This window comes from Ambystoma mexicanum, chromosome 8, assembly GCF_040938575.1.
Source record: "Ambystoma mexicanum isolate Mex_15411 chromosome 8, UKY_AmexF1_1, whole genome shotgun sequence".
Taxonomy (NCBI): Eukaryota; Metazoa; Chordata; class Amphibia; order Caudata; family Ambystomatidae; genus Ambystoma; species Ambystoma mexicanum.
In genome coordinates this window covers 55006986-55033438 of record NC_090929.1, presented here as the reverse complement: position 1 = coordinate 55033438, position 26453 = coordinate 55006986, and the positions used below count along the sequence as shown (strand labels likewise).

At 50.2% G+C, this 26453-nt stretch overlaps 1 protein-coding gene across 3 annotated transcripts in view; it reads left to right on the top strand.

The window, feature by feature from the left end:
* FIBCD1 (fibrinogen C domain containing 1) overlaps positions 1–26453 on the top strand; it is a 1178447-nt gene that overhangs the window by 1105258 nt on the left and 46736 nt on the right. For all 3 annotated transcript variants that reach the window (XM_069609275.1, XM_069609274.1, XM_069609276.1), the window contains one exon: positions 18272–18451. In XM_069609275.1, coding sequence (XP_069465376.1) covers positions 18272–18451 — 180 coding nt within the window. The remainder of the gene's footprint in view (positions 1–18271; positions 18452–26453) is intronic.

Sequence of the window (26453 nt, the reverse complement as noted above, 5' to 3'; positions counted from 1 at the left end):
AATCACAGATACATTTTCAATAGGTAAAAAGTCCTCTAATGGATATGCTTCTTCCAGATACCATAACCCAAACCCAAAAGTCATTACAAATCCAGTAATTAGTACGAGAAGGCAACAATACATTTTGGGGTCCCCTTACATACTTGATCATTGTCTCTGCTAGTCACATTTTTATCTAAAAGTTCAGTACGAGCATTAGCGGGTGCAGGCATCGTAGTCTTCAATCGAAAAAACACCAATTGTTTGTTTGCTGGCGACTCCAGTCGCGCGTCTTCTTAATGTCTTTCCCACAACTCTTAGCCAACAGAATCTTTCTGTACAATTGGGCCAAAAAGACAAGCCCTCAAATGATTTTTCTCAATCGCACAGTCAGACCATGCTGTACATTTACTTCCTTAGGCGCAAATTACATTTTGCAGTTTCTGGTGGGAACAAAGTGTCGTCACTTCCTCCTGAAAGTGGCGAACAGACGGAAATGGGATCAAGAAAGGATTGATCCGGAAGTTCCACTGTTGGGGAGTGCAGAGACAAGATGGCCGTTTTGTCCAGCCTTAAAGATTCTGAAGCGGTCTCTGATTCTCCCTTGTTGGTTGTTGCTGTTTCAGGCACGCTAGTTACAGCAGTGGGAAGAGATTCTGTGTCTTCTGTATCGTGAGGCACGGGCTGTGGGATCCCCTTGGTGTGCGTCGCATGGATCCAGTGTTTACGACCCGCTACCTGCACGGCAGTCTGAGTGACCAGCAGGACTTGGTAGGGACCCCTCCACCGAGGTGCAAGGCAAGACGACCTCTCAAAAACCTTCGTGAGGATCCAGTCCCCCGGTCGTAGACTGTGACCGGGACCCTCGTAGTGCACGGGTAATGCCTCTCGCACCTGGTGATAAAGTGAAAAAGATTTTTAGTCAACTGGTTACAGTAGTCTGAAAGAAGCACATTTTCTATATCCCGTAATGAGTGACTTTTTGGCATACCCCAAATATTAGCAGGTCTCCCCATTACCACCTCAAAGGGAGAGAGCCCATTTTAGTTTGAGGGGTCGTTCTCATCGATAGTAACACGATCGGTAAGGCGTCCGGCCATTTTAGCTTCGTGCCAGCACACGTTTTAGCGAGTTTGTTCTTTATAATGCCGTTGTGCCTTTCCACTAATCCGGCACTCTGGGCATGTCTAGCTGAATGGAACCGCTTGTCAATCTGTAATCCTTTGCAAATTTGCAGGATTACAGTGGCAATAAAGTGTGGCCCATTATCAGACCAGATGACTCTTGGCAGCCCGAACCTAGGAAAAAACTCTTTCAACAGAGTTTTTGCCGTGGTTATGGCCATTGCATCTCAAACCGGGAAGGCCTCAACCCACTTACTAAAGGCGCAAATAACAACCAATATATATTTAAGATTGTTACACCATTCCATTTCAATAAAATCAAAGTGAATAACCTCAAACGGGACAGAAGGTGGAGCGAAACTTCCTCTAGGAGTCGAGGTACCTTTTCCTACATTGTGCTGAAAGCAAACCAAGCAGTTCTGGAAAAAACGCTCCGCAGTTTTGAAAATCTTATCATTGGCCCATACACTTTGTAGCATTTTTGTTAATTTCCACGCACACACATGTGTCGGACCATGAGCCATAATAACCATCATTGTAATGTGGGCGTCAGGGAGTAACCATTTCCCTTCAACATTGTCTACCCAACACCCATCATCATCCAATCTCCCTGCACCCTTGATCCATCTCTTAGTTTCCTCTATGGTAGCATCTGCTTGAATATCTTTTACGGCATCAATATTTTCTCCCAAAGGGCAAATATTTACAATTTCTTTTACAGCGTACATTTCTGAATTGAAATCAGTGGCAGTCTGTTTAGCTATCTGATCGGCGAAGGCATTCCCTTTTCCTACATCATCTGTAACTTTTTGATGTGCTGAACCTTTTATGATAGCTTTCTGAACAGGGAGTGCAAGTGCTGAAAGCAATCGCACTATTAAAAGTGCTGTGCTGGATTTTTGTTCCGTGCGAGGTCAAGAAACCTCGTTCTTCCAAAGTCTGCCGAAATTGTGGGCCACTCCAAAGGCATACTGACTGTCAGTATATATATTCACTGTACGCCCTTCAGAAAGGTCACAAGCTCGAGTTAACGCTATAATTTCTGCGGCCTGCGCAGAGTTATGCATAATTCTTTTAGTTTCCACAACCGTGCTTAAAGTAGTTACAGCATAAGCAGCCGTGGATGTACCATCTGGAAGTTTAAAACAAGAGCCATCACAAAATAGCTCTCCTTGAGGGCTATTCAAAGGCGTGTCTTTCAAATCGATTCTGCCTTTAGTCTCTTGTTCTGTCATATAAAGGCAATCGTGTGGTGTATCGTCATCATCAACAGTATTTTGTGAGACAAGTAAATGTTTAGCCGGATTTAATACGCAACACCTCTGAATTTGAATGTGGGGGGCAAACAAGATCAGTTCATATCTTGTCAATCGTGCAGAAGTGAGGTGTTGCATTTGAGTTCTATTCAATAGAATATCTACAGAGTGAGGTACCATTAGGGTTAACGCATGACCCAGGACCATTCCCTCACTCTGTTTTACAGACGCAGCAGCAACAGCGCGCAAACATCTTGGCAAAGCGCATGCTACAGGATCAAGGGCGGAGGAATAGTAGCCGCATGGCCTATTCTTCCCTCCATGTTCCTGCGTTAACACAGCCAAAGCACATCCATCACGTTCATGCACAAACAATACAAAGGCCTTATCATAATTCGGAGTTCCTAAAACCGGCGCTGAACACAGCGCGGATTTGAGCAAATCGAATGCTGTCTGGTGTTCCAAGGTCCATGGCAATGGCAAAGAAATGCCCTTCTTTGTCAAAGCCAGCATTGGTTTAATCGTTAACGAAAAAATTTGGGATCAACAATCTACAATAGGAAGCCATACCTATCAAGGCTCTAACTTCCTTTTTTACGTATTTGGGACAGGCATACCAGAAATGGTCTTTATTCGTTCAGGTGTCAACCGTCTTCCCTCCTTTGACAGGAGATAGCCTAAATAGACGACCTCCTGGCAACAATATTGGAATTTCTTAAGTGAAGCTTTGTGGCCATGTATTGCTAGATGACAAAGCAACAACACGGTGCCTTCTTTACAGGCAATCTCAGAATCAGCAGCCAAGAGGAGGTCATCTACATACTGCAGTAACGTGCAAGTAGTAGGCAACTCGAGGGTATCAAGCTGCTCTTTCAATGCCCTACTATAAATACTTGGACTCTCAGTGTACCCTTGTGGTGTATGAGTGAATGTAAACGAGCGTCCACCTAGGGTAAATGCAAACAAATACCTGCTATCCTTGTGTATGGGAATACTGAAAAACGCGTTTTTAAGATCAACAACGCTAAAATGAGTGGTAGAAGCCGGAATCATGGTTAATATCGTTGTAACATCAGGTACAATAGGAAATTGAGGAGCCACAATTTTGTTAATAGCGCGTAAATCAATTATAAAACGAAAGGGAATCGCATTATCACCTTTTTTGTATACTGGCAAAATAGGGCTGTTACATATGCTACCCGTAATCTCCTCAATTACTCCACGATGTACAAAATCAGAAACTATACATTTCAAAGCCTGTTCGCCTTCAACTGAGATCTTATATTGCGGGATGCGAGGCAATTTTACTCCATGTTTCAAAATAATTTTAACAGGTTCAATTTGAAGAATGCCCACATCATTATCATCAATTGTCCATAAGCATTCTGGAACATTACTAAATTCTGGCGGTAAAGGTCGAGTCAAAAACTGAGAGGCGAGTGATTGCTGAGGTGAGATTGTTAGCCGAATTCCACCCGGAGAACAATGAATTACTGCGTGTAATGCCTTCAACAAATTTAGCCCCAGCAAGTTCTCCCCACAGTTTGTGGTAAGTAGAAATGGACACTGTTCCGTGAAGGGACCGAGTGTTATCGGTACCGGCAAAGAGACCAGACAAACTACAGGTGTGCCTGAAAACCCTACGGAAACTTTGGATTGCCCTGACAGGGGAATATTTGGAACCCGTGAATGATCAATGGAACATTTCTGTGCTCCCGTATCTACTAAAAATAGATGCTTCCTATTTTCCACCGCCATCTCAATGTAGGGGCCTTTCTGATGAACGGGAATAGGTGTAATGGGAAATCCTGCTTCGGGCAATCCTAGCGGAACAAAATATTATCAAAAGGAAGCTCCTCGGAGAGGTACGCGGCAGAAGGATGATCAAAAATGTTTCTATTATCCACATTTGAAACTTGCTTATCTTGTGAAGGAGGTTGCTGTGATTCTGGTGCAAACTGACCTCTGCCAGGGCCCCCTGCACCTGGGCGACCTCTGGATCGTCTACTCATGTTCCCAAATGACCTTTGCTGTAAGGTCGGACATTGTGCGCACCAGTGGCCTTCTTGCCGGAAATAGGCACACTGGTTAATGGTTACCGGAGCCAAGGGCGCACTTCCCTGTGGAATGTAGTGGAATGTACTGACCTCTAAATTGATTACCCCCTCTAGGGTTTCTAACAATCTGCTGCAATAAAACTTTAGTTTTCAAGTCACCCTTTTTTTTCTCAAGTTTCTCTTTTTCAGTATTTACACGATTTTCATAGTACTGAGCCATATGCAATACTTCTGATTGGGACTTTGCCTGCCAAGCGCTTTCAGAAGACATAATCTGTAACTGGATGTCAGGCAGCAATCCACGTACGAATTTGTTGACAAACAACCTTTTCCCTGACTCTGTGCCCAAGTCTTGTCCACTGAAATCTGAGAATACCTGCTCGAACCGATTGAAAAAATCAGTAGCACCCTCAGACTTTCCTTGGACACAGGCCGTAAGCTTGTCCCAAATGATTATTTTTTCTGGAACCATAGTTTTCAATTTTACAATAATTCTATCAGGCAAGGTTAATATCACTTGAGGTGGTCGTTCGCCAGCTGGTCTTTCTCTGTCCAGCCTAGTCATGTTATCCCATGTATCTCCCAACCCAGGTATGTCATCTATAGTCCTAATCTGCTTCCACAAATCAACTGGCAGGAGTATGGGAAATAATAGGTCAATATCACTTAAAGTGAATACCGACGACTGTAAGACCGACTCTATTTCTTTATAGAATCCGGTCGGATTTTTTCTTATATCAGGAATAGATTTCTTTATAGTGTTCACTTCCTGTCTTGAAAACAGGACGTGAACAAACTGTGAAACGTAATGTGCAGGAATTTCTCTGGCTAATATACCTCGTGCAGCATCAGCCGCAATCTCAACTTTTGGGACAAATGTCGGAGGGACCTCTCTCATAGGCAATTGAGAAGTAGGCAGCTCCGAACGCTTACGAAGCAACAGAGCCAAGTCAAGCGCTAAGGCAGTCGAAGAAATATCAATCGAAAAAGCTCTCTTATAAACACTCAACAAATCTGCGGGACAACAAATCTTTCTTCTTACACACTCACTCTGAAGATGCTCTACCATCACCTGTATCACTTTCTTTTGCATTTCTAACGTATACTGACTATATGTGTCATATACTTCATCTGGAGTTATCGACATATCCGAAATCCATCTTATCGCGTCCTTTGTACAAATTCGTGCTTCCTCACCTTTTAATTCTCGGCGAGGAGAAAACCGTTTCTGTAAGTACATAATACCTAAACTATCACCATCTACTTCCTCGTTCTGTAACTCCTCCAACTCCTTCCTATACTAAAAAATCCTCTCAACATGCTCATATACCTTCTCCGCAGTATCTCTGGACAACGCTAAGGCGTTCAAATCCCGTAACCCTTGTGGGAAATCTACATCATTTAGTCTATTCCATATTATACTTAAATGAGTCCCTAATCCTTCGATAAAAACATTTTTCTCAGGCATTTCTTTTAAATTTTCGAGTGTGGAAAAAACATCAGCTTGTTCACCCTTCTCCATACAATGTTTAGCCCAAGCAGTCAATTCACTCCTCTTGTCTGGGGACACAGTATTACGAGTCACAACCCTTGGTCTTGTTCCCTGGTCTACTACAAGCGATGCAGGATCACTTGGAAGAGGAAGAGTAGGTACATTCTGAATAACAACAGGTGAAGGCAAGGGGGCAGGCAAAGGGGCGACGGCTGGAAAAACAACAGGAAGAACAACAGGGAGGACCGGAGGAACTATAGGAGAGGGAACTACAACAGGAAGGGGCAAAGCGCCAGGAGGAAGGACATATGGAGGTGGCGCGGAGGCATTGGGCCTTCATTCATGCAAAAGTTTATTAATCAATTCGTCTGACGTATGAACATTTTTTGAAGGGTAGATTTTCTGAATGCCTAATTGAAATGCCCTGTCCGTGTTCCTAACTGACTCCAATTGTTTATTTTGATCATATAACCGTGCCTTTTCAACACTCGTCATATGTCGACGCATATGTTTCTCTCTACTCTTGTGTTGCTGCAAAGCTTCTGTTTTCCAACTGTGCAACGCGTCAAATGCTGCTGGTCTAGCCTTTTTCGTTACTAATACAGACTGTAAATATTCTATACGAGGGATTTCAAAACTACCATTGGTTGGCCACCGGAGATTAGAATTATGTCTGGTTTGTCTGTGCCAAATGTCATTAAATGCTATACTACCAAAGCCTTTCTTACAGTACATAGTACATGCCGGCGACCCTCCTATGGTGCAGGACGGCTATCTTCCAAAGATTTTCTGTCGCTGCGGAAAAATGCCCTAAAGCAGGCAGACAATTTCCCAGGCATATCAAAGTTCTGGTGTTACCTGGTTAAATAATTGTGTTCGCGAGTACAATGCTCCAAATTCAAATTTGTCAGGGTTAGATTAAGAATCGGGACACGATTCACCTGACCAAAGGACTGGGAGGCCCGATCGGGTTACTAAGGACAATGCAAAGGACCCACGACACTGGTGATTTTCGGCAAATTTACCCACCTCAAATATATGGACCCTCGTCAAGACGTCGTCTCGGGCTACAGCTCACCGTCCAGGGATCGGATCGTGCAGTTTCGTCGAGGAATTCACTTCTCGTCTGTTGGCACCGTCCGATCCCGGTCCGATATCCGAGCCAACCTTCAACGAGACAAAGTCAATCTTGAGGGTCCCTATTCGGGCGCCATCTGTGGAATCAGAAAAAATACAATATTACGGCTGTTACACCGAGCAAAGGAAAATACACCGACACAGGCTTATAAAGATTCCCAGAATCTTTATTACAAAACTGAACAGTATTCAACAAAGTACACAAACAGCTATCTGGCCGTCAATACATCACAAAGACCACCAGCAGTGTTCAATATGAGCAGTGACAGAATTTCCTAGCTGAACATCGACGCATTTATACAATTTGTAAAATGATGTCCAGCCCTCTTACAGGTTAATCATACACTGGGCTAGGGTCGCGCCAGGTTCACTTTCCTAATTTACATATCTCGTGCATGCGGTTTACTTTTGAACACATTTACTAACACACTCCATTATTCTTTAATTTAACATTTACACTCTTTACATGCTGGTTTAATACAGACCAAACAAATGTTTCACATATTATATTTGGATAGCATTACTGTTCTTGTATACTTGTAGTTTAACTTTGCTAATTCAAGTAATCCCCTGCTCCCGAGGTCAACAAAGGACAAGGTCTACATGACCCTAACATGTAGCCTGAAGGCAGGTTGGACATTAACTCCCCTACAGAGGTGGGAGAGGTTAAGGCAAGAACAAGGACACACGAGACGGCCATTTTAGATTATAGGGTGACTGTGTATAAAACCCCAAAATGGCGGTTTCTAACCTAAAATGGAGGCTTGATTCAAGATGGCGGCTTACATCAATTTCTAAGGTCAAGACCTTGCCACAGAGAGTTATTCGCGTACAATTTTAAGAAACTTGGCGTAGGCCAATATGCATACAAATCGTTTGTAATAAGAGGCATAATTTAATATCCGGTTTGACACACTGCCATCAATACTGAGGGCAGGAGCTGGCTGCAGGTTGACACAGCTGCATATGAATGGTTGATGGGGTTTCCTGTCTCCTTTGGTAACCTCTGCATCCAGGCCCCATGTGGGCCTGTTTGAAGAACATTCTATTTGTATGATAATTGCTGCCACCAGCTGCAGGGCCCAACAAAAGAGCAGGGTGGATCCATGGAGCCTGTGTTAGTTGATCAAGCTCGCCATGGCAGAGGGAAGATCTGGCCCTCCCATTCTGGAGATGCATTGTGTACTCCTGCTGTCATAGCCCAACTAAATACGACAGGGTAGACTGAGCCTGTAGGCTCTGTCCACCCAGAGTACATGGGTCTATGTGTTGGCCATGCTGTGAGCATAGGAAAATGTGTTTTGTTTAGCCCAACACAAATTCCTGAGGTTGGTCTACCATTATTCCATTTAAACATTTTAAAAAAATCCCAGGTGAGCGTGCACCCACCGTGTGGATGGTCGAATTCCTCACAGATATCCCGCTCTCGAGTCTACTTTGGAAAATAATTGGGACCCCTGAATGTCAATGGTGGGGTGTCTTTTTCTCTTCACTGCCTTATTGAGCAGGTGCATGTCCACACAGACGCTTAGGACAAACTGCCCTTTCGATGATGCCCATCTCCTTGAGGTTGCACAGTTCCTCTTCTACCATTGGCCTCAGGTGAAACGGGACCCGGCGGTGCTTGAGAACCACTGGCTGAACGCTTCCTTCAATGTGGAGATGGATTTCATGCAAACGTAGGCAGCCGACCGCCTCAAAAAAGTCGGCGAACTCGACTAGCAGGTCCTCGATGTCCTCTAAATGCACTGCACCTGATCCTCCACCATGTCGCATCTCAGCAAGGTGGTGGTGTCTATATCCGTGGCATACACCATCCCGTAAGTCGTGGGGACAGTGTAGTGAAATTTCATCTGTGTAACCCCGAAAAGAAATTGGGTGTCACTGCCATATGTGAAAATCCTCACTGTAGTGGGCCTGATGGCTGGGCGGTGTTTCATGCTTTCAAACTGACCCAAGCTCATGACGTTAACCGATGCCCCCTGTTGATGATGGTATCATCGGGTTACCTTCAATCAGGATCCTGAAGCAAGGTTGTTTCCACTTTGATTGCTTGCCGCCCCGTGCCGAGATGATGCGGACGTCACGGTCATGGTTCGAATCCTAAGGGTCATAGCCCTCCTCGGTCACATTCCGTCACACGTGTGCTGGGTACTGCATCGGCCTCTCGGGGTCAGGGAAAACATGCCTGACTTGCATAATTTTGCAAAATGCTCCATGCGGCCACATTTGCTGCATTCCACAGCCCAGGCAAGGCGACTCCTTTGATGTGGCAAGATGCCAGCATATTGGTCGCAGTATCAGACAGCAGGCTGCCCCGGGGTTCCTCTCCTTGTCTCTTAGCCTCTTGTCAACTGTCGCAGGTCATTCACCAGACCTCCCTGGGTGTCGCTTCGTGACCACCTGCACCTCCTGAAAGTCGGTGGTCTGGAAGGCTGCCTCGGTCTCCCCAGTCTTGACCTCCGTCAGTTTATGTGACCAGCCGAGCGCCAGAATACGCTGCAGCGATATTCCTGGTTCCCTCTGAATTCGGCGTCGAAGCTTGCCGGAGTGACAGCCTTAAACGATTTGAGCTCTCACGTCATCAGTATAATCGACCAATGTGCACGTGGAGGCCAGTTGTCGCAAAGGTGCGTGGAAGGCGTCTATGGGCGCCAGCGCAGTTTGTCTGGCCCGACGCAGTTGGAACTGCAAGAAATCTGCGGAATAAAGTATTTCTCCAGGGCCCTCTTGGCACTTCCGTATGATGCAGCGGCAACGGGATGTTTCTGGAAAATTCTGTGCACTCCTGGACCAGCGTTAAAGAGAAGGGCAGATGTCCGCCTGTCAGCATCAAAACGCTCATTAGTGTCAAACTATAGCGCAAGCCTTTCTGCACACGTGGCCCATCTGGGCTCTGGCACTGATGGCGCTCCCTGAACGTCGAATTCTTCAATGGGCATCGAAGCACTTGCAGAGGAGCAGCTGCATGCCAGCACGTGGCCTTGCAACAGCCACACGTGGGAGAGCCTCACCTAGGGTGGCCAACAGTCCCGGATTTTGCGGGATTGTCCCGCAATTAGGGAGTCCGTCCCGCCGTTTGCCGAGTGGCTGTGCGAGACGCAGTGTGTCCCGGCTTTCGTCAGGACAACCTCCATCCATCACAGCCACTCTGTGAATTGAAGTGTGCAGTTAAACAGCACGGCGCTGCCGCCTGCTGCTTTCTTCCCGAGGCGGCTCTGCAGCCCGGCTCCTTTAGAACCTGCAGGTCGAGCTGTCACGCTGGACACCTGGCTTCATTCAAATGCTAATGGTTGGTTCCTGGGTCATGATGGTCATGTTTGCAGTAAAAAAAACGTGACCATCACCTCCCAAGGACAAACCATTTGCATTTCAATCAAGCCTGGTGTCAGAGCGTTGCAGCTCGACCTGCAGGCTCTAAAGGAGCCATTAAAAAAATGCAAATTAAAAAAGGGGCGGGCCAAACGGGAATGACGTTGTGACATCATCGCCGCCTTGTGGGCAAGTGTCCAGCGAAATACTTTCAAAGAGTTGGCCACCCTAGCCTCACCCTCGTCAGCAGTTGCGGGGTCCTTCTAATGAGCCCCAGAGTCGGGGCACCTAGAGCTCTCCACAGTCACACACCCAGGAAAGGGGCTCAGTAGCTCTGCCGCTAATGACATAGGCTCGCACAAGGATCACGCGAGATTCTCCGGCGCAACTGAGTTCATGCGCTCAGTCGCCCCATCTCTGTTCCACGCGTTGATGTCTTAGTTCCCAAATCACCACGTGACTGTGTGCCTGCGTGTGTGTGTGTGCGTGGTACAACGGCACTGCACTATCAACTAGCGCAAACACGTGCTCCCATACAGGGCATTAATGAGTAGTATTGCACAGCACCGATTGCTGTTATGTTCCAGCCCCGCACGGAGGCAGAACGTGGTAGGCCTCAGAGGTAGGCCTCAGTGGCGCAGCTCCAGCCGGAGCAAAAGAAAGACACGACACACGCTGCTGGAGTCTGTGCCCGGAACTGCCTCCCTCGCGCAGGGGCGGAGCTTTTATTCAGACGCCCTACGTCACCGCGTAGCGGGGCGGAGGGCGGATATAACATTCCTCCTTTATTATAAACAAAGCACACCACTGGAACACACCCACACGAGTGGGCTTCTACTCATAGGTACAACAAAATACAAATGCAAACTCCCATTTACACGGTTCAGAGTCCACACTACTACACATAGTCCTTGAGCCGAGATGGTGGCCGAGTGGCAGCCCTAAGGCCATATCTTCCACCCCGTGAGGCGGTTTCTACAGTCTCATTAGATCTCTCACCTTCCGCCTCCGGCTCATCCAGGTCCTGTTCGCTCCCCTGCTCGCACGTTCTGTCATCTGCATTTTCTTCACCTTGGTGATCCTCGGGTCCGTCCTCGACCCGCGGCGACTCTTCATCTTCTTGTGGACAGTCCCCGTCAGTCCAGAGGTTGCGCGGCACCGCCTTGAACCATGACGCGTTGCGCATCACCAGACGATGCCCCCTTTGTGCAGTTATCATGGTCCCTCGTGTCTCACGGACAGTCCATGGGAGAGTCTCGTAGCGGGAATCCATTTTGGACTTCGTCGGGTTCCGTAACATGACCACCTGGTCGCCCACCTGGTGGTCGGATGGTCGCGACCTCCTCTTGGCACTCATCTTGGCATTGGCGTCCCCGCGTCTTCTGTCAGTGCCCCTCTCATCCAGCTCGTCCGGTCCTCTGCTGGGGTGATGTGGGATGGACGACCTGATGATGGTACCGAACATGAGATCCGCTGGGGGAACGCCTGTTGTGCAGTGCGGGGTGACCCTGTAGTTCCTGAGGAATCGATAGAGGTCGACCTTCCATGGGCTGGCATTTGCCTTAGACAGCCTCAACACTTTGTTAAGCGTTCTAACGAATCGTTCTACATCGCTGTTAGCCTGGGGCCACCTGGGCATGATGTGGTGATACCGGATGTTCAGATCTTGCAAATACTGTTTGAACTCCAGCCCTTGGAAGGGTGCTCCATTGTCACTTTTGATCGTGGTTGGGAGTCCATGTGTTGCGAACATCTTCTCAATGGCCGGGATGACCACCTCCACTGCCGTGGACTCGACCACCTCGACCTCGGGGTATCGGGAGTGGTCATCGATTGCCACCAGGAGGTACAGGCCCTCTCGTGGTTTACAAAAGTCAATGCTTATTGCGTCCCACCTGCCAGAGCCTCTTTCCACAGATAAGATGGGTTCCGGATCTGGTGGGGCTCCGGTTATGAGGCACGGCAGGCAGGTGTTGACACGTTTTGCCACTTTCTCGTCAATGCGAGGGAACCACACTCGGTGTTGAATGCGCACCTTAATTCGAGCCATCGCTTGGTGGCCCTCATGGGCGAGTGCCACTATCCGGTCGTGCAGGCCTGGGGGAATGACGATGCGATTTCCGCGGAGCAGCAGCCCCTGGTCTGTTATCGATAAGTCTTGGTGGACAGTGAATGTTCCTGTGAGGAACGCCTTTGCCTCTTCCGTCCTGTGTTGCGTGTTTTTCATAAATGACCTCCAGTCGCACAAAATTATGGCATCTTTCACCAGATCGCAGCAGGGGTCACTGCATGTTTCCTCCGCGATGTCCTCAATGCTGACCGCCTTCGGCCTCATTGCCCGCACCACCTGGCAGATGTGTTCTTCGGTCTCTTCGGCCACCTGGACTTCCTGTGGCGTTGCCTCCCTCGGGTGCCTGGAGAGGAAGTCTGCCGGGTTGCCACATCCCGGTTGGTACAGGAGCTCAAAGTTGTACTGCTGAAGGTGTAGCAGCCATTTGGCTATTCTGGCCGGTGGGTGCGAAGAAGTGCCCATGAAGATGGGGAGGAGGGGCTTGTGGTCCGTAATCACTGTGAACTTGCGGCCATACAGATACAGGTGGAAGTGGCGGCACCCCCACAGTACGGCGATCGCCTCTTTCTCGATGTGAGAGTACCTCTTCTCCGTCGCTGTGAGAGCACGCGACGCATAGGCGATGGGTCTCTTCTCGCCTTCATTGGTAACCTGCATGAGGATGGCCCCCAGGCCGACAGGGCTGGTGTCCACGTAGAGTTCCGTCGGAAGAGCAGTGTCATAGTACGCAATTCTCATCTCTGCGGACAGCGACTCTTTTATGCTCTCGAAAGCGTCTTGGCAAGCTTTTCCCCACTCCCACTTCGCGTTGAGCTTTGTGAGTTCACAAAGGGGTTCCGACAATGTGGCCAGGTTTCGGATGAATCTTCCACAGTATGTGGCCATCCCCAGAAAACTGCGGACATCAGTGGGTGTCTTGGGCCGATTTGCGGCCTGTATGTCAGCGACCTTCTGGGGGTCTGGGGAGATGCCAGAGCTGCTGAACTTGTAGCCAAAAAAAGATATATCCATCTTGAAAAACTTGCATTTTTCCTTATGGATGGTTAGGCCCGCCGCCTCCAAACGGTCCAACAGCATCTCTAGCCTTCTCGAGTGTTCTCCTTTGTCCTGGGAGTGGATCAGGATGTCATCACTGACATTGAGGACACCTGGGATGTCCCGGATGACTTCTTGGATGGTCTGTTGGAAGACTTCAGCTGCCAAAGATATGCCGAAGCTTAGGCACTTGTATCTTCGCAGACCCAAGTGTGTAGAAAAAGTCGTTATGTACCGAGAGTCTTTGTGTAACTTCAGCTGATGGTACCCTGCTTTCCGATCGACTTTTGCGAAGACTCTGGACCCCGTGAGATCAGCCACAATCTCGTCGAGGGTTGGTGTGATATGGCACTCCCTCTTGATGGCAGTGTTCGGGAGGCGCATATCTATGCAAATGCGAACCTTCCCCGGTTGTTTGGGTTTTCGTGTGACCACCATCGGGGACACCCATGGTGTCGGCCCCGTCACCTCCTCGATGATGCCTGCTTCTTCCAATGCTTTTAGTTCAATCTCCACCTGCTCGCGCATGTGGAATGGGGTCCTCCGATGTCTGACGGCCCTTGGCTGAACAGACTTATCAATGTGTAGTTTAATTGTCTTTCCCTTCAGGCACCCAATCCCGTTCAGCAGGTTTGGATGTCGCGCCAGGAGTTTCTCGACCTCTTGGGCTTCCCCGATTCAATTAACAAACTGTACGAGCCCTAAATCCTCCGCTGCATCACCAGTCAGGAGGCATTCGATCCCGGCGTTCACTACGTAGACTTTTGACGGTAGCATGTTTTCCCTGTGGCTGAGGGTCGTACGGAATCTGCCAACTACCGGTAGCGGCTTCTTGCAGCCATATGCGAACAGGAGAGTGTCAGTGTTTTTGAGGGATGGTTGCGGCTGCAATGTCTTGAACGTGGACGTGGGCATGACATTCACCGAGGCTCCCGTGTCAATGGTCATCCATATCTGCTGGTTTTGGATTGTGACCTGACATTTTCACCTCCGGAGCCCTTTCTTCTGCATGCCATGTCCTCGATCCAGGGCTGACACTAGGTAGACTTTTCTTCCTTTGGTCCGCTGCTCTCTGCCAGGGTCTAGTGGAGATCCTGTGATATCATCTCCGTCTTCCTCAGTTGATGAGTTGTTCACTTCGACGCGCCTCGTGACTCCCTGTTTCTTCTTCTTTGAACCACTCCTCTCCTGAGGGTTCGGCGGAGGTGGTAATGGAGCGCCTGAGGAACGGCACACCTTTGCATAGTGGTCCTTTCTGCCACATGCCCCGCGCGTTGTGCCTTGTGCCGGGCAATTTTGCCGTCCGTGACGCGGTCCACCACACCATCCACACTCTGTGGGCCCCGGGATCCGTGGCTGCCATCTGGGCAGTGTGTAGTTACCACCGTATTCATCCCTTGTAGATCGTCTGTTCGTGACCTGGGCCACCATGGACGACGCGAGGGCCGGCTGTAATTTGTGCAGAGTCAAGCCCATGTTAGCGGCCGTGGCATGCGCTACTTCCCTCTGATGGCCCAGCTCCAGAATGCGCGTCAAAGAGATGCCCCTCTCACCTAGCGCCAACCTCTGTAGTTTCTCCGAATGGGTGCCATTGATGATTTGTCCCCGGATCTCTTGCTCGACATTCGTGAACTCACATGACATTGCTAGCTTCCTGAGAAAAGCATCTAAGGTCTCCTCTTCCACCTGAAACGTGGTGCAGAATATGAATGTCTCGTAATCGGGATTTAGTTGTGGGAGAAAATGAGCCGTCAACGCATCCTTCGATCGCTGGTAGATGTCCAGGCCATTTGCGATGGTAAGCGCGTTGAAAATGCATAGCACCTCGTCCCCTACGTTCAAAAGTAGGTGCGATCTCATCTTCCTAGACGAGGTTACGTCCTTGCACTCCATAGCCATCTCAAATTTTTGGAGCCATACCTGCCAGCGGGGGCCAACCGAGGATGGATCCGTGAAGGGATCGAAAGGTTGAATCATTGTGGTCGAGTTGCCCTGTGGGCGAGCTGGCGGTGGCGAGATCGGCAGATTCGCTGCGATTCTGGACAGCGTGCTAGGCCCAGGGGTGGACATGCCGGTCGTCATGTCGTGTGATGTCGACCCTGACGGTTCCTGTTGAGGCCACCCTTTGAACCCGTTGGCGGATGGGGCCGCTGCCTCTCCTCCACTGTCTACAGCCGTGACCGCACGTGCGCTTTTCGTGTGCGGTAGGCCCACGTGTCGAAGAGAGGTCCCATCGGCTCGCTGGAAAGGTTGTCGGTCGTGCGATGCAGGAGGAACGAGATGGTCGGGCGCCGAGCGCTCGTGCTGGGTGCCGTTTCCCTCGTCGCCAGTGTTATGTTCCAGCCGCACATGGAGGCAGAACATGGTAGGCCTCAGAGGTAGGCCTCAGTGACGCAGCTCCAGCCGGAGCGAAAGAAAGACACGACACACGCTGCTGGAGTCTGTGCCCGGAACTGCTTCCCTCACGCGGGGGCGGGGCTTTTATTCAGACACCCTAAGTCACTGCGTAGCAGGGCGGAGGGCGGATATAAAAATTGCCACCGAACAGCACGCTGGCTAAGGTGACCAGATTAAAAAAATTAAAAACCGGGGAAGGGCAACTAACATAAAAGTAGGACTAACTCTTGAAAGTGAGTGTCAACGCACTACTCTTCAGTAGTGTTTGGAGGAGAAGGGTGTTTAAATGTTACTGTTCAAAGAAACACATATTGTAATACATTTATCACAAACTAACACTATCTTGAATTGCGAAATGCAGCATTTCTTCTGTGTGTGATTGTGCATTACTGCTGCCAGCTATGAAGACCAACTACCAAAAACAAGGGACCAGTGCAGTTTCCAATGGGAACATAATCTTGAGAAAGGGGGACAGAGCACCAAGTACTGGGACAGTCCCGGCAAAACTTGGACGTCTGGTCACCCTAACGCTGGCACACATTTTGTGAGTGTTTCTGCATCCGAAAATGGGGACAAGGCAGAGAGCAGGTCGGGGGTCGAGCCAAAGGGCCTGATTCAGGGACTTTTTTGCACGGTGCAAAGTGTCTTTTCACTGGTGCAAAGGGACTTTGCACTGCCTTAACACCCTGATTCATGGAACAATGCAAAGAGTATTTTTGCAGTGAAAAGTCCCTTTGCACCGTGCAAAAAATTGCATAAATCGGGCGCAAAGAGTAGTGGAAAAGCCAGGACAGACCGGAATGTTCAAAGATGTCGAGATGCGGGGAACACTCGCCACAGGGCCACCAGTTCACATTCAAGCTCTAGGAATTGTAGGCACGGTTTTGGCAGGGACAACTCAGATCCCTCAATTCCTGATAAGACCCCACCAATGCGGCCACCCTTCACGCCCTGTCGCCTGCCACTTTACATTCCAGCATTAAGTGGTGTAATATGTTGCACGCTGAGCCACGCACATTGCCCCTGTTCTAAGCGTGGCTTTCCCCACTCCCCTGCCGGCGCAATCCCCGGGGGTCCCTGGCTGCACCTGCCCTTCCTTGTCCTCATGCAAACCACAGGCATTGTGGGGGCCCGCACATGGTAGTGCGACAGCAATTAAGGTCTATCACGCCGCCTGTCTTTTTTCTCCTACCCTGCTTGCATAGCCTGGCACCTCAAGGTTACAGTGTGACCTTCAGGGCCACTACCCTGCCACTGTTGGCACAGAACGTGGTCCCTCGGCCTCTCAACTCTGTCACAATGACTGCAGCGCCTGGCTTCAGGGAGCTTTAGTCCTGTCACACTTGCTGCAGATTGTGGCCTCTCAGAACGGTGTCCTGCCACTGTGCCTTCAGAAGAGGTCCTCCTAAAGCCTGCTCTTACTGGCTCATTCCCCAATCACTGACCGGGCAATGGGGCGGAGGGCCTTGGCCCTGCTAGCCTGTTGGACCAGTTGTAAATGCATGGCATTGATTGGCTTACATCTTAACCACTTAAGTGCGGTCCTAGTCGTGGCTTCAATTATTTCCTATAGAAATTTAGATGAAGGTGTACGTTCTGGTCACTAAAGGTGCAGTTCCTGTGGTGGTGATTTAATGCTGTGTGGGGTGCAAAGGGCTTTAAGTGAGCCAGGTCCAGCTAACTCAGAGCCCTGGCAAATCATCTCCAGATCCCCTGCTCTTTTGGGGCTCTGGCTGCCCCCCACTTACTGAACGCCCCTTTAGGAGATGTAGAAGGACCAGTGTGAAGCTGTGAATGTATGTTGAGAGTTGATCTCTGTTCAAAACAATCGTACTCCCAGCATATATGGCTCAAGGTAAGTAGGCATTTTACTGGTAGGGTGAGGGTTGTAACTGGCAAATGTAATGAACACCAGGTCCAGTGTGCATTAAATGCTTTAAAGTTTTTTATTCTTACATCAGTATCACAAAAATATGTCACGAATTTGAAAACCTATGGTGATTGTTATGCTCCCAAAATACATGTTGATTTTATGCAAAGTGGCCAGGGTCTCCCTTCTCTCCCATGGTCGTTAATTTGTTATAGAATGAGGGTGATTTACTCACTGACTGAATTGTTATTTATTTACCGAGAGAGGTATTTTTATTCATAGGGAGCAATGTATTTGTTAACACAACAAAGCTGTGTACTTAGAACAGGCAGACTGGATGCCACCAGACCACCTGAGACCATGCTGAGTGACCCAAAATACATGTTTGCAGGGTCTTATGTTGCATTATTTGGGTCAGGTGGCACCATTTGGGCCACACCCATAACACTTTAGGACACCGGCCTTGTTAGTGCCCCTCCCCCACTGGGTGTGCAGGAAGACTCATGCTGTGCCTGCCTGTTCTCTCTCCCGCCTCCCACAGGTCTGAAAAGAATGCACGTGCTCACCATCCAGGCCCACTACGAGCTGCGCATCGATCTGGAAGATTTTGAGAACAGCACCGCCTTCGCGCATTACGGCACCTTCGGAGTGGGGCTGAACTCCGTGGACGCAGAGGAAGACGGCTACCCACTCACTGTCACAGACTACTCTGGCACAGCAGGCAAGTACTGTGGGCCGTGTGGTACAAGTAGGGGGCACGCAAGGTATGCAAGGTCCAGCACAAGCTTCAGAGGTGTGTTGTGTTCTTTTCACTTGCTCAAACCTGGCTGCTGGCTGAGCCTGAACTCTTTACGCGCGCAGGTGCAGACCACACCACTCAGAGGTTTGGGGATGTCATGTTTGCATTCTATAAGGAACCAACCAGGTAGAGCAAGAGTATTAGAGTGGCTAACACCCTACTGCATTTAATCTGTCCTTCTAGAATGCCCTTTCCAGTGGCTTCCAGAATTGTCCAACTCCAGGCCTCAAAGGCCGGATCCATGTTGAGTTTTCAGGATACCCCTCATTAAAATTCATGAGATAAATTTGCATACAATTATTCTAAATGAATGCAAATGTTTCCTCATGAATATTAATGAAGGATATCCTGAAAGCCTGTCAGGATGCGGGCCCTCGAGGCCCGCAGTTGGACAACCCTGCTTGATGCACATAATGGGCTAAAAACCACCAATTATTAGAATCAAATGGAAAAAAAGAATAAAATAGGCTTGTGTTTTCTATTTTATTATGATAGTAAGATAGCTCAGCGGGTTGAGGGTGATCTGTGTGTGATCGGCAAGTCACAGGTTCGAATCCCAGCAAGGCAAAAGAGGTGATGGCTGGAAGGTTTAGAATGAATAATAACCTCTGGCATTGCTCTGGGCAACCCTCCAGACCATCGTTCTTCACCTGCCAAGCCATTGTAGAAGGGGAAATACCATGTTAAAGTTAGCCAATGCACTGCACCTAGAAGAATTGCGACGGTTGGCCAATGTAGCACACTTAGAAGAACTGTGAAGGTTGGCCTATGCACTGCACCTAGAAGAAGTGCAAAGGATGGCCAAGGAAGCGCACTTAGAAGAGCTGTGAAGGTTGGCCTATGCACTGCACCTAGAAGAAGTGCAAAGGATGGCCAAGGAAGTGCACTTAGAAGAGCTGTGAAGGTTGGCCTATGCACTGCACCTAGAAGAAGTGCAAAGGATGGCCGAGGAAGCGCACTTAGAAGAGCTGTGAAGGTTCGCCTATGCACTGCACCTAGAAGAAGTGCGAAGGATGGCCGAGGAAGCGCACTTAGAAGAGCTGTGAAGGTTAGCCTGTGCACTGCACCTAGAAGAAGTGCGAAGGATGGCCGAGGAAGCGCACTTAGAAGGGCTGTGAAGGTTAGCCTGTGCACTGCACCTAGAAGAAGTGCGAAGGATGGCCGAGGAAGCGCATTCAGAAGAGCTGTGAAGGTTAGCCTGTGCACTGCACCTAGAAGAAGTGCGAAAGATGGCCGAGGAAGCGCACTTAATAAAGCTGTCAAGGTTAGCCTATGCACTGCACCTAGAAGAAGTGCGAAGGATGGCTGAGGAAGCGCACTTAGAAGAGCTGTGAAGGTTAGCCTATGCACTGCACCTAGAAGAAGTGCGAAGGATGGCCGAGGAAGCGCATTCAGAAGAGCTGTGAAGGTTAACATATGCACTGCTCCTAGAAGAAGTGCGAAGGATGGCCGAGGAAGCGCATTCAGAAGAGCTGTGAAGGTTAGCCTATGCACTGCACCTAGAAGAAGTGCGAAGGATGGCCGAGGAAGCGCATTCAGAAGAGCTGTGAAGGTTAACATATGCACTGCTCCTAGAAGAAATGCAAAGGATGGCCAAGGAAGCGCACTTAGAAGAGCTGTGAAGGTTAGCCTATGCACTGCACCTAGAAGAAGTGCAAAGGATGGCCAATGTATCCAAGTCGTAACAAAAGGGGAAAGACCGCATGAAAATCAGGCTTGGTCCCACCCCAAAAGAGGCAGTACAGCCCAAACTGCTAGGTCACATCATTTCTACACAGACCATAAGCAGCCCCAGACATGTTTCGGCCTTGTTGGGCTGCATCAGTGAGAAGTAGCTTGGTTGCGCAGGACCCATTTCTGGGCATACCCGTCCCCCTCGGCGTGACTACAACAAACCCCAACAAGGCCAACTCAGTCTTTCCTCCTCCCGAGGCTGACCAGTCAGCACCAGCTTCAGTTGGGAGATATTGTATGCAAATATGTTCCCTGTACAGAGCTTTGGCGAAAGCGCTATATAAATAACACATCATTTTCATTAAAGAATATCCTGTCAACACCATTTTGGATGAAAGATCCTAATAATGGTTGTATTCAGAACAGTAACAAAGAAACCTAGAAGAAGAAATATACATTGCAATAGCCTGAAACACGCCCAAGGGGCTCATTCTAAGGAGTTTCTGAAATCCCCATGAAGGAGCCCCTGCGCGTGCATGTCGTCACGGTCGCGGGTTTTCATGAAGCTTCTGATTCGTCTCGGCTAAAAGCCGGGGCGGAGCAGGGATTCTGCCCACCGTGAGGTGAAAGGCTCGGGGGCTCGGGATCTGCCCAGGGCAGAGTGCGGGCAGTGAGTCGCATGCACATGGCCTATATCTGCACATATGCGAAGTGGCGGCCGGAGCCATGACATCTGCAAGCTGTGCCTGCCTTTTACTGGCACAGGAAACGCAGGAACACAGGAATTGCTCCAGTCCACCGGGGGCTGAGCAGACCCTGACCTGAAAGAACACCTCGCCAATTGCTCTTCACTCCATTCCAGCCTACCTCCCCCCTCCGGAGCCCCTCCACATGCCCCCCCTCCCTGCCCGGCCCAGTCTCCTCTGCTACCCCTGCGCCCCACATGTAACCCTCTGGGTGTTTGCATGTCATAAATACCATACATGCAGACAATACTGATCACCGCGGACAAACAAAACACCTTTTCACACGCTGCCGCATCACTGCACGCAAACTGTCCACGTGAGTTCCTCAGAATGCCCACGTGAGTTCCCAGTGGAGTAACTTTGCTGAAAATGTTGGAGTGGACATGACATCTAAAGGAAACGTGCCCCTGCGAAACGAGGGGGGTGGAATGGTGTGCTACAAAAGTTTCCGCTCTTAGTATTAAGCCCATGTGAGTTTCTTGCTCCATGCAGAACGCCTCGGGCACTCACTGGAATGGGGTGCAGGAACGCCTCGTGCACTCACTGAAATGGGGTGCAGGTACGCCTTGGGCACTCACTGGAATGGGGTGCAGGAACGCCTCAGACACTCACTGGAATGGGGTGCAGGAGCGCCTCAGGCACTCACTGGAATGGGGTGCAGGAACTCCTCGCACACTCACTGGAATGGGGTGTAAGAACACCTCGTTCACTCACTGGAATGGGGCGCAGGAACGCCTCGTGCACTCACTGGAATGGGGTGCAGGAACGCCTCAGGCACTCACTGGAATGGGGTGCAGGAACTTCTCGCAAATTAACTAGAATGAGGTGTAAGAACACCTCGTGCACTCACTGGAATGGGGTGCAGGAACTCCTCGCACACTCACTGGAATGGGGTGCAGGAACGCCACGCACACTAATTGCAATGGGGCGCAGGAACGCCTCGTGCACTCACTGGAATGGGGTGCAGGAACTCCTCGCACACTCACTGGAATGGGGTGCAGGAACGCCTCGTGCACTCACTGGAATGGGGTGCAGGAACGCCTCAGGCACTCACTTGAATGGGGTGCATGAACTCCTCGAGCACTCACTGGAATGGGGTGCAGGAACGCCTCGCGCAATTACTGGAATGGGGTGCAGGAACACCTTGCGCACTCACTGGAATGAGGTGCATGAAAACCTTGCACACTCACTGGAATGGGGTGCAGGAACACCTCGCGCAGTCACTGGAATGGGGTGCAGAAACATCTCGCACAGTCCCTGGAATGGGGTGCATGAACGCCTCGGGCACTCACTGGAATGGGGTGCAGGAACTCCTCGCACACTCACTGGAATGGGGCGCAGGGACGCCTCGCGCACTCACTGGAATGGGGTGCAGGGACGCCTCGGGCACTCACTGGAATGGGGTGCAGGAACGCCTCATGCACTCACTGGAATGGGGTGCAGGAACGCCTCGTGCACTCACTGGAATGGGGTGCAGAAACATCTCGCACAGTCCCTGGAATGGGGTGCATGAACGCCTTGGGCACTCACTGGAATGGGGTGCATGAACGCCTCGAGCACTCACTGGAATGGGGTGCAGGAACGCCTCGTGCACTCACTGGAATGGGAACAGCTCGGGAAGCCTCTTTCCACACGTTTTGTCTGCAATTGCCCCTCCAGAGCGAGACCTTAAGTGTTAGCCAATGGGATTCAATTTACCTGGCTCCCCCCAGGCTGTATGGGCTGGGGAGGGGTCAGTGTGGACAGATGAACTGTTTAACAAGTTCACCTTCAGGCCCTCACGTCATGGCTGGAAGGTGCAGCCTCTCTCTGAGCCCCTGTAACGAGGAGCAATAGAGCCCCTGCCCTTCAGAAACAGGAGGACTAAAGGAGGAAAAGGTTTACTCACAGGTCTGCCTGTCAGTGCACCCTCCTGTCCCAGCTGGGGCCCGGGCCGGGGTGTTGCACAGCAGCTCTCTGCTCGCAGGTGTCTCTGCTGGCCACACCAGCCCAGCAGCACCGAGGAAAAATGGTTTTGGAAAATGCATGAAAACCTATTTATGAGTTTTGTTTAAGCCCACAATGGCATTGATGCTCTGATTACTTACCGGTAATCTTCATTACTCCTAGTCCTACTCTTCCTCGTCACAGTACTTACTTCATGAGGCACCCGCCTCCGACACAGGACCTTCTTCTATTTCTTTAAATCCCTATAACTCCTCCCCCACATCCATGTCACTCAGTTTCATATTACCAAGCCGGAGCATGGGACCTTCCCCGCAGGGAGGGTGAGGAGGGTCGTCAGTACTGTGACGAGGAAGAGTAGGACTAGGAGTAATGAAGATTACCGGTAAGTAATCAGAGCATTACCTCCACGTCCACTCTTCCTCGTCCCAGTACTTACTTCATGAGGTATACCAAAGCATCAACGGGGAAAAGGTCCCAATGAGACAGAGCCAAAAACAGTGCAGCAAAACACACCCACAATAACTCTTAAATCACATCCCCACAGACAAAAACTCCAACCACGAAGGAACCAACCCCCGAGTGGGAGAAACTCAACCCATAGCGGTTGATGAAAATGCCTAGACCAGCCAAGGCGGCAGCCATACAAATCTCTTGCAGAGAAAAACCCTCCTTACATCGGGCCAGGAAGCCGCGAAACCCCTGGTAGACCGCCCCTGATTGTGCGCAGGCACAGGCAGGCCAGAAGCCACATAGGCCCTAGAGATCACAACCCGGAACCACCGGAAAATGGGAACCACAGATGCGTTATGCCCAGCCCCAGCCAGACCACAAGCAATCAGAAGACTATCAGATTGGTGGAAAAGGCAAACCAAGCCAAATACTCCAACACGTCCCGCCGGACATCAATGTTAAGCCGAGCCACCTCCTCAGGCGTTCTTGGATCATGAAAGAAGTCAGGGAGAACCAGACCCTGAGAGGTGTGAAACCCGAGAGACAACTGAAGGGAGAAACTTCGGACCACACTCCGGCACCACCGAGTCTGGCAGCACCCTCAGGAAAGGAGCGTGACATAAGAGAGCCCCAATCTCCCCAAGCCTACGGGCAGAAGTGAGGGCAATAAGAAAAGCAGATTTCAGTGTAAGATGTTTGATATCAATCTCGGAAATGGGCTCAAAAGGAGGCCCATGAAGGAACCGTAATACAAGAGGGAGATCCCAAAAGGAAAGCCCTTTATCATCACAAGGAAGGGAAGAAGAAAAACCCTGGATCAACTTCCCCACCAACACCTCCCCATCCAAGTGACCGTCAGAGTCCCCCAAAAGGAATTTCATGGAGGCCCGCTGAGAGCGAAGCCTGGAAAAACTGCCAGGCCCCTGTCAAAACCCCTCCTGGAGGAACCGAAGGATAGCAGAGGCCAGAACGCAGGGGAGGGATCCCAGACTGCCCATACCAGTCTCGGAAATGGCCCCAATGTCTGCCTAACACCTTCAGAGTGGAGGGTCTAAGAGCATCCATTTGGACTCAACTACAGGATCTGAGAACCCCTGAGATATCAACCTAGACTGAGCAATAGCCACACCGCCCATTGCATCCGGTGGAATTCTAACCGCAGATCCCCTTGAAGGGGACACGGCCACCTCGGAACCAGCCAAGGTTCCTAGGAACGAAGCTCCAACAGAGAGGGGAGCCAACTCCGGCGGCACCAGAACAGAGCTAACAACAACACAGTCACCCTGGACACTCAGATGCGCCAAACCACCCGGGGCAGAAGGGGAATAGGCGGAAAGGCATAAAGGAAAACCCCAAGGCCACTGTACAGAGAGGGCGTCCATCCCCCAATCCCCTCAACCTGAAATTGAGAGCAGAAGAGGGGAACTTCTGCTGAGGCCGGGGATGCAAACAGGTCTAGAACCAAGGACCCTAATCTGACACAGGTCACCGCAAAGACCTGGGCCAACAGGACCAGTTCTGCAGAGGAGTGAAAACCGGCGTCTGAGAAGATCCGCTTGAACATTGTCCACCCTTCTGATCCGTGAGGCCAGCAGATACACCAGATGAGATTCCTCCCAGGTGCCTATCAGCGCTGCCAGAGTATTCAAGGAACAGCCGGAACCCCTTTTGCAGTTCACATATGCCAAGGCCGTCGTATTGTCCGATCGGACCAAAAACCGCCGACCGTCCAGCAACTCCTCGAAGTACACCAGAGCTTGCACAATGGCACAACTCTTGCCAATTGGATGATCACCGGCTCTCCCCAGATCTCACAACCCTTGAGCTGAGAGGACCCCCAATGTATACCCTTTCTGCTGGTGTTGGTAGTAGGAGAGGTCACAGGAGGAAGGACCATGCACACCTCAGCCTGTAGACCTGAAACCCCCCGCCACCATAGCAGGGACACTCGCAGCGCTGGGGACACTGAAAACAAAACTACGAAAGCCGAGATGTCGGGAGCCAGTGGGAGAGAGTATAAGACACCAGGAGACGTAACCGAAGACAGGCTCAAGGAACTGGAAAACATGCAAGACGCCATGTGCCCCGTAACTTCAGCAACAGGTGAGTCGAGACATACTGCCTTCTGAGAACCCAGCCCAGAACAGCCAGCAAGCGCCTCCCCTGCACAACATCCAGAGTACGCTCTCCCCAGACGTCCGGACAAGCAGTGCAGGGTCTTGAGACCCATAAGCAGGTGACACATCCTAGAAGGCATTGGGACCAGGAACACCCGCAAGTAGAAAACTTGACCCTGAACAGGGAGAGGAACGGGCAAGACAGTAACCCACAACAACCGTTCGGAGAGAACGGATCCCATGGCCAACTACTTGGACCGTGAGCTGGGTACCAAAGTCCTAACCATGCAAACCTGGACAGGAGGAGACAGGAACAGCAACTGATACCCCCTCCAGACGGATCCCATTACCCAGGAAGCCGAACCCCACCGGTCCCATACACCTCCGAGAAGATAGAGACGAGGAGCCAGGGAAAACCGCCAGTCACTGCACTTGCACCAGAGGGAAATCACAGGACGTTGAAACAGGCCTGCGCCACAATATAACAGCATGCTTGTCAGCCCACAAAAAGATTTGACCTATCAAAAGGAAGATACTGGACAGCCCAGAAGTCCAGCAGACTATGGCCCCCTCAGCCGACAGAGGAGCCACCAGGCTGGCGTCAAAAGGGTAGAGTACTGTCACAAAGCGGGGCAAAGCAATCCATCCCGGATAGCCGACATCAAAGGCAACCCCCTACCTGAGCTATGCCTATACTGGAAAACCCACTGAAGTGACATCCCCCTCCACCGGCACCAGGGGCTCTGAGAACCCCTCTAAGCACAGACATGTGCCACCATGTGCCCTATCACTTCCCACAAGTCTGAGAGGAGGCGTGAAAGCAACATGTCAGCACCGGAGGACCTAGGGCCTAAAAGAAGAGACACTGGGAACCCCCTGCATGGCCGTTACTTCCATGATCATTTTCCATAATCCCATGCCGGATAAGGGAAAAGCAAATCAACTCCTTTGACTTTCCCTTGCGCAGTTTAGAGGAAGAGGACAAGACAA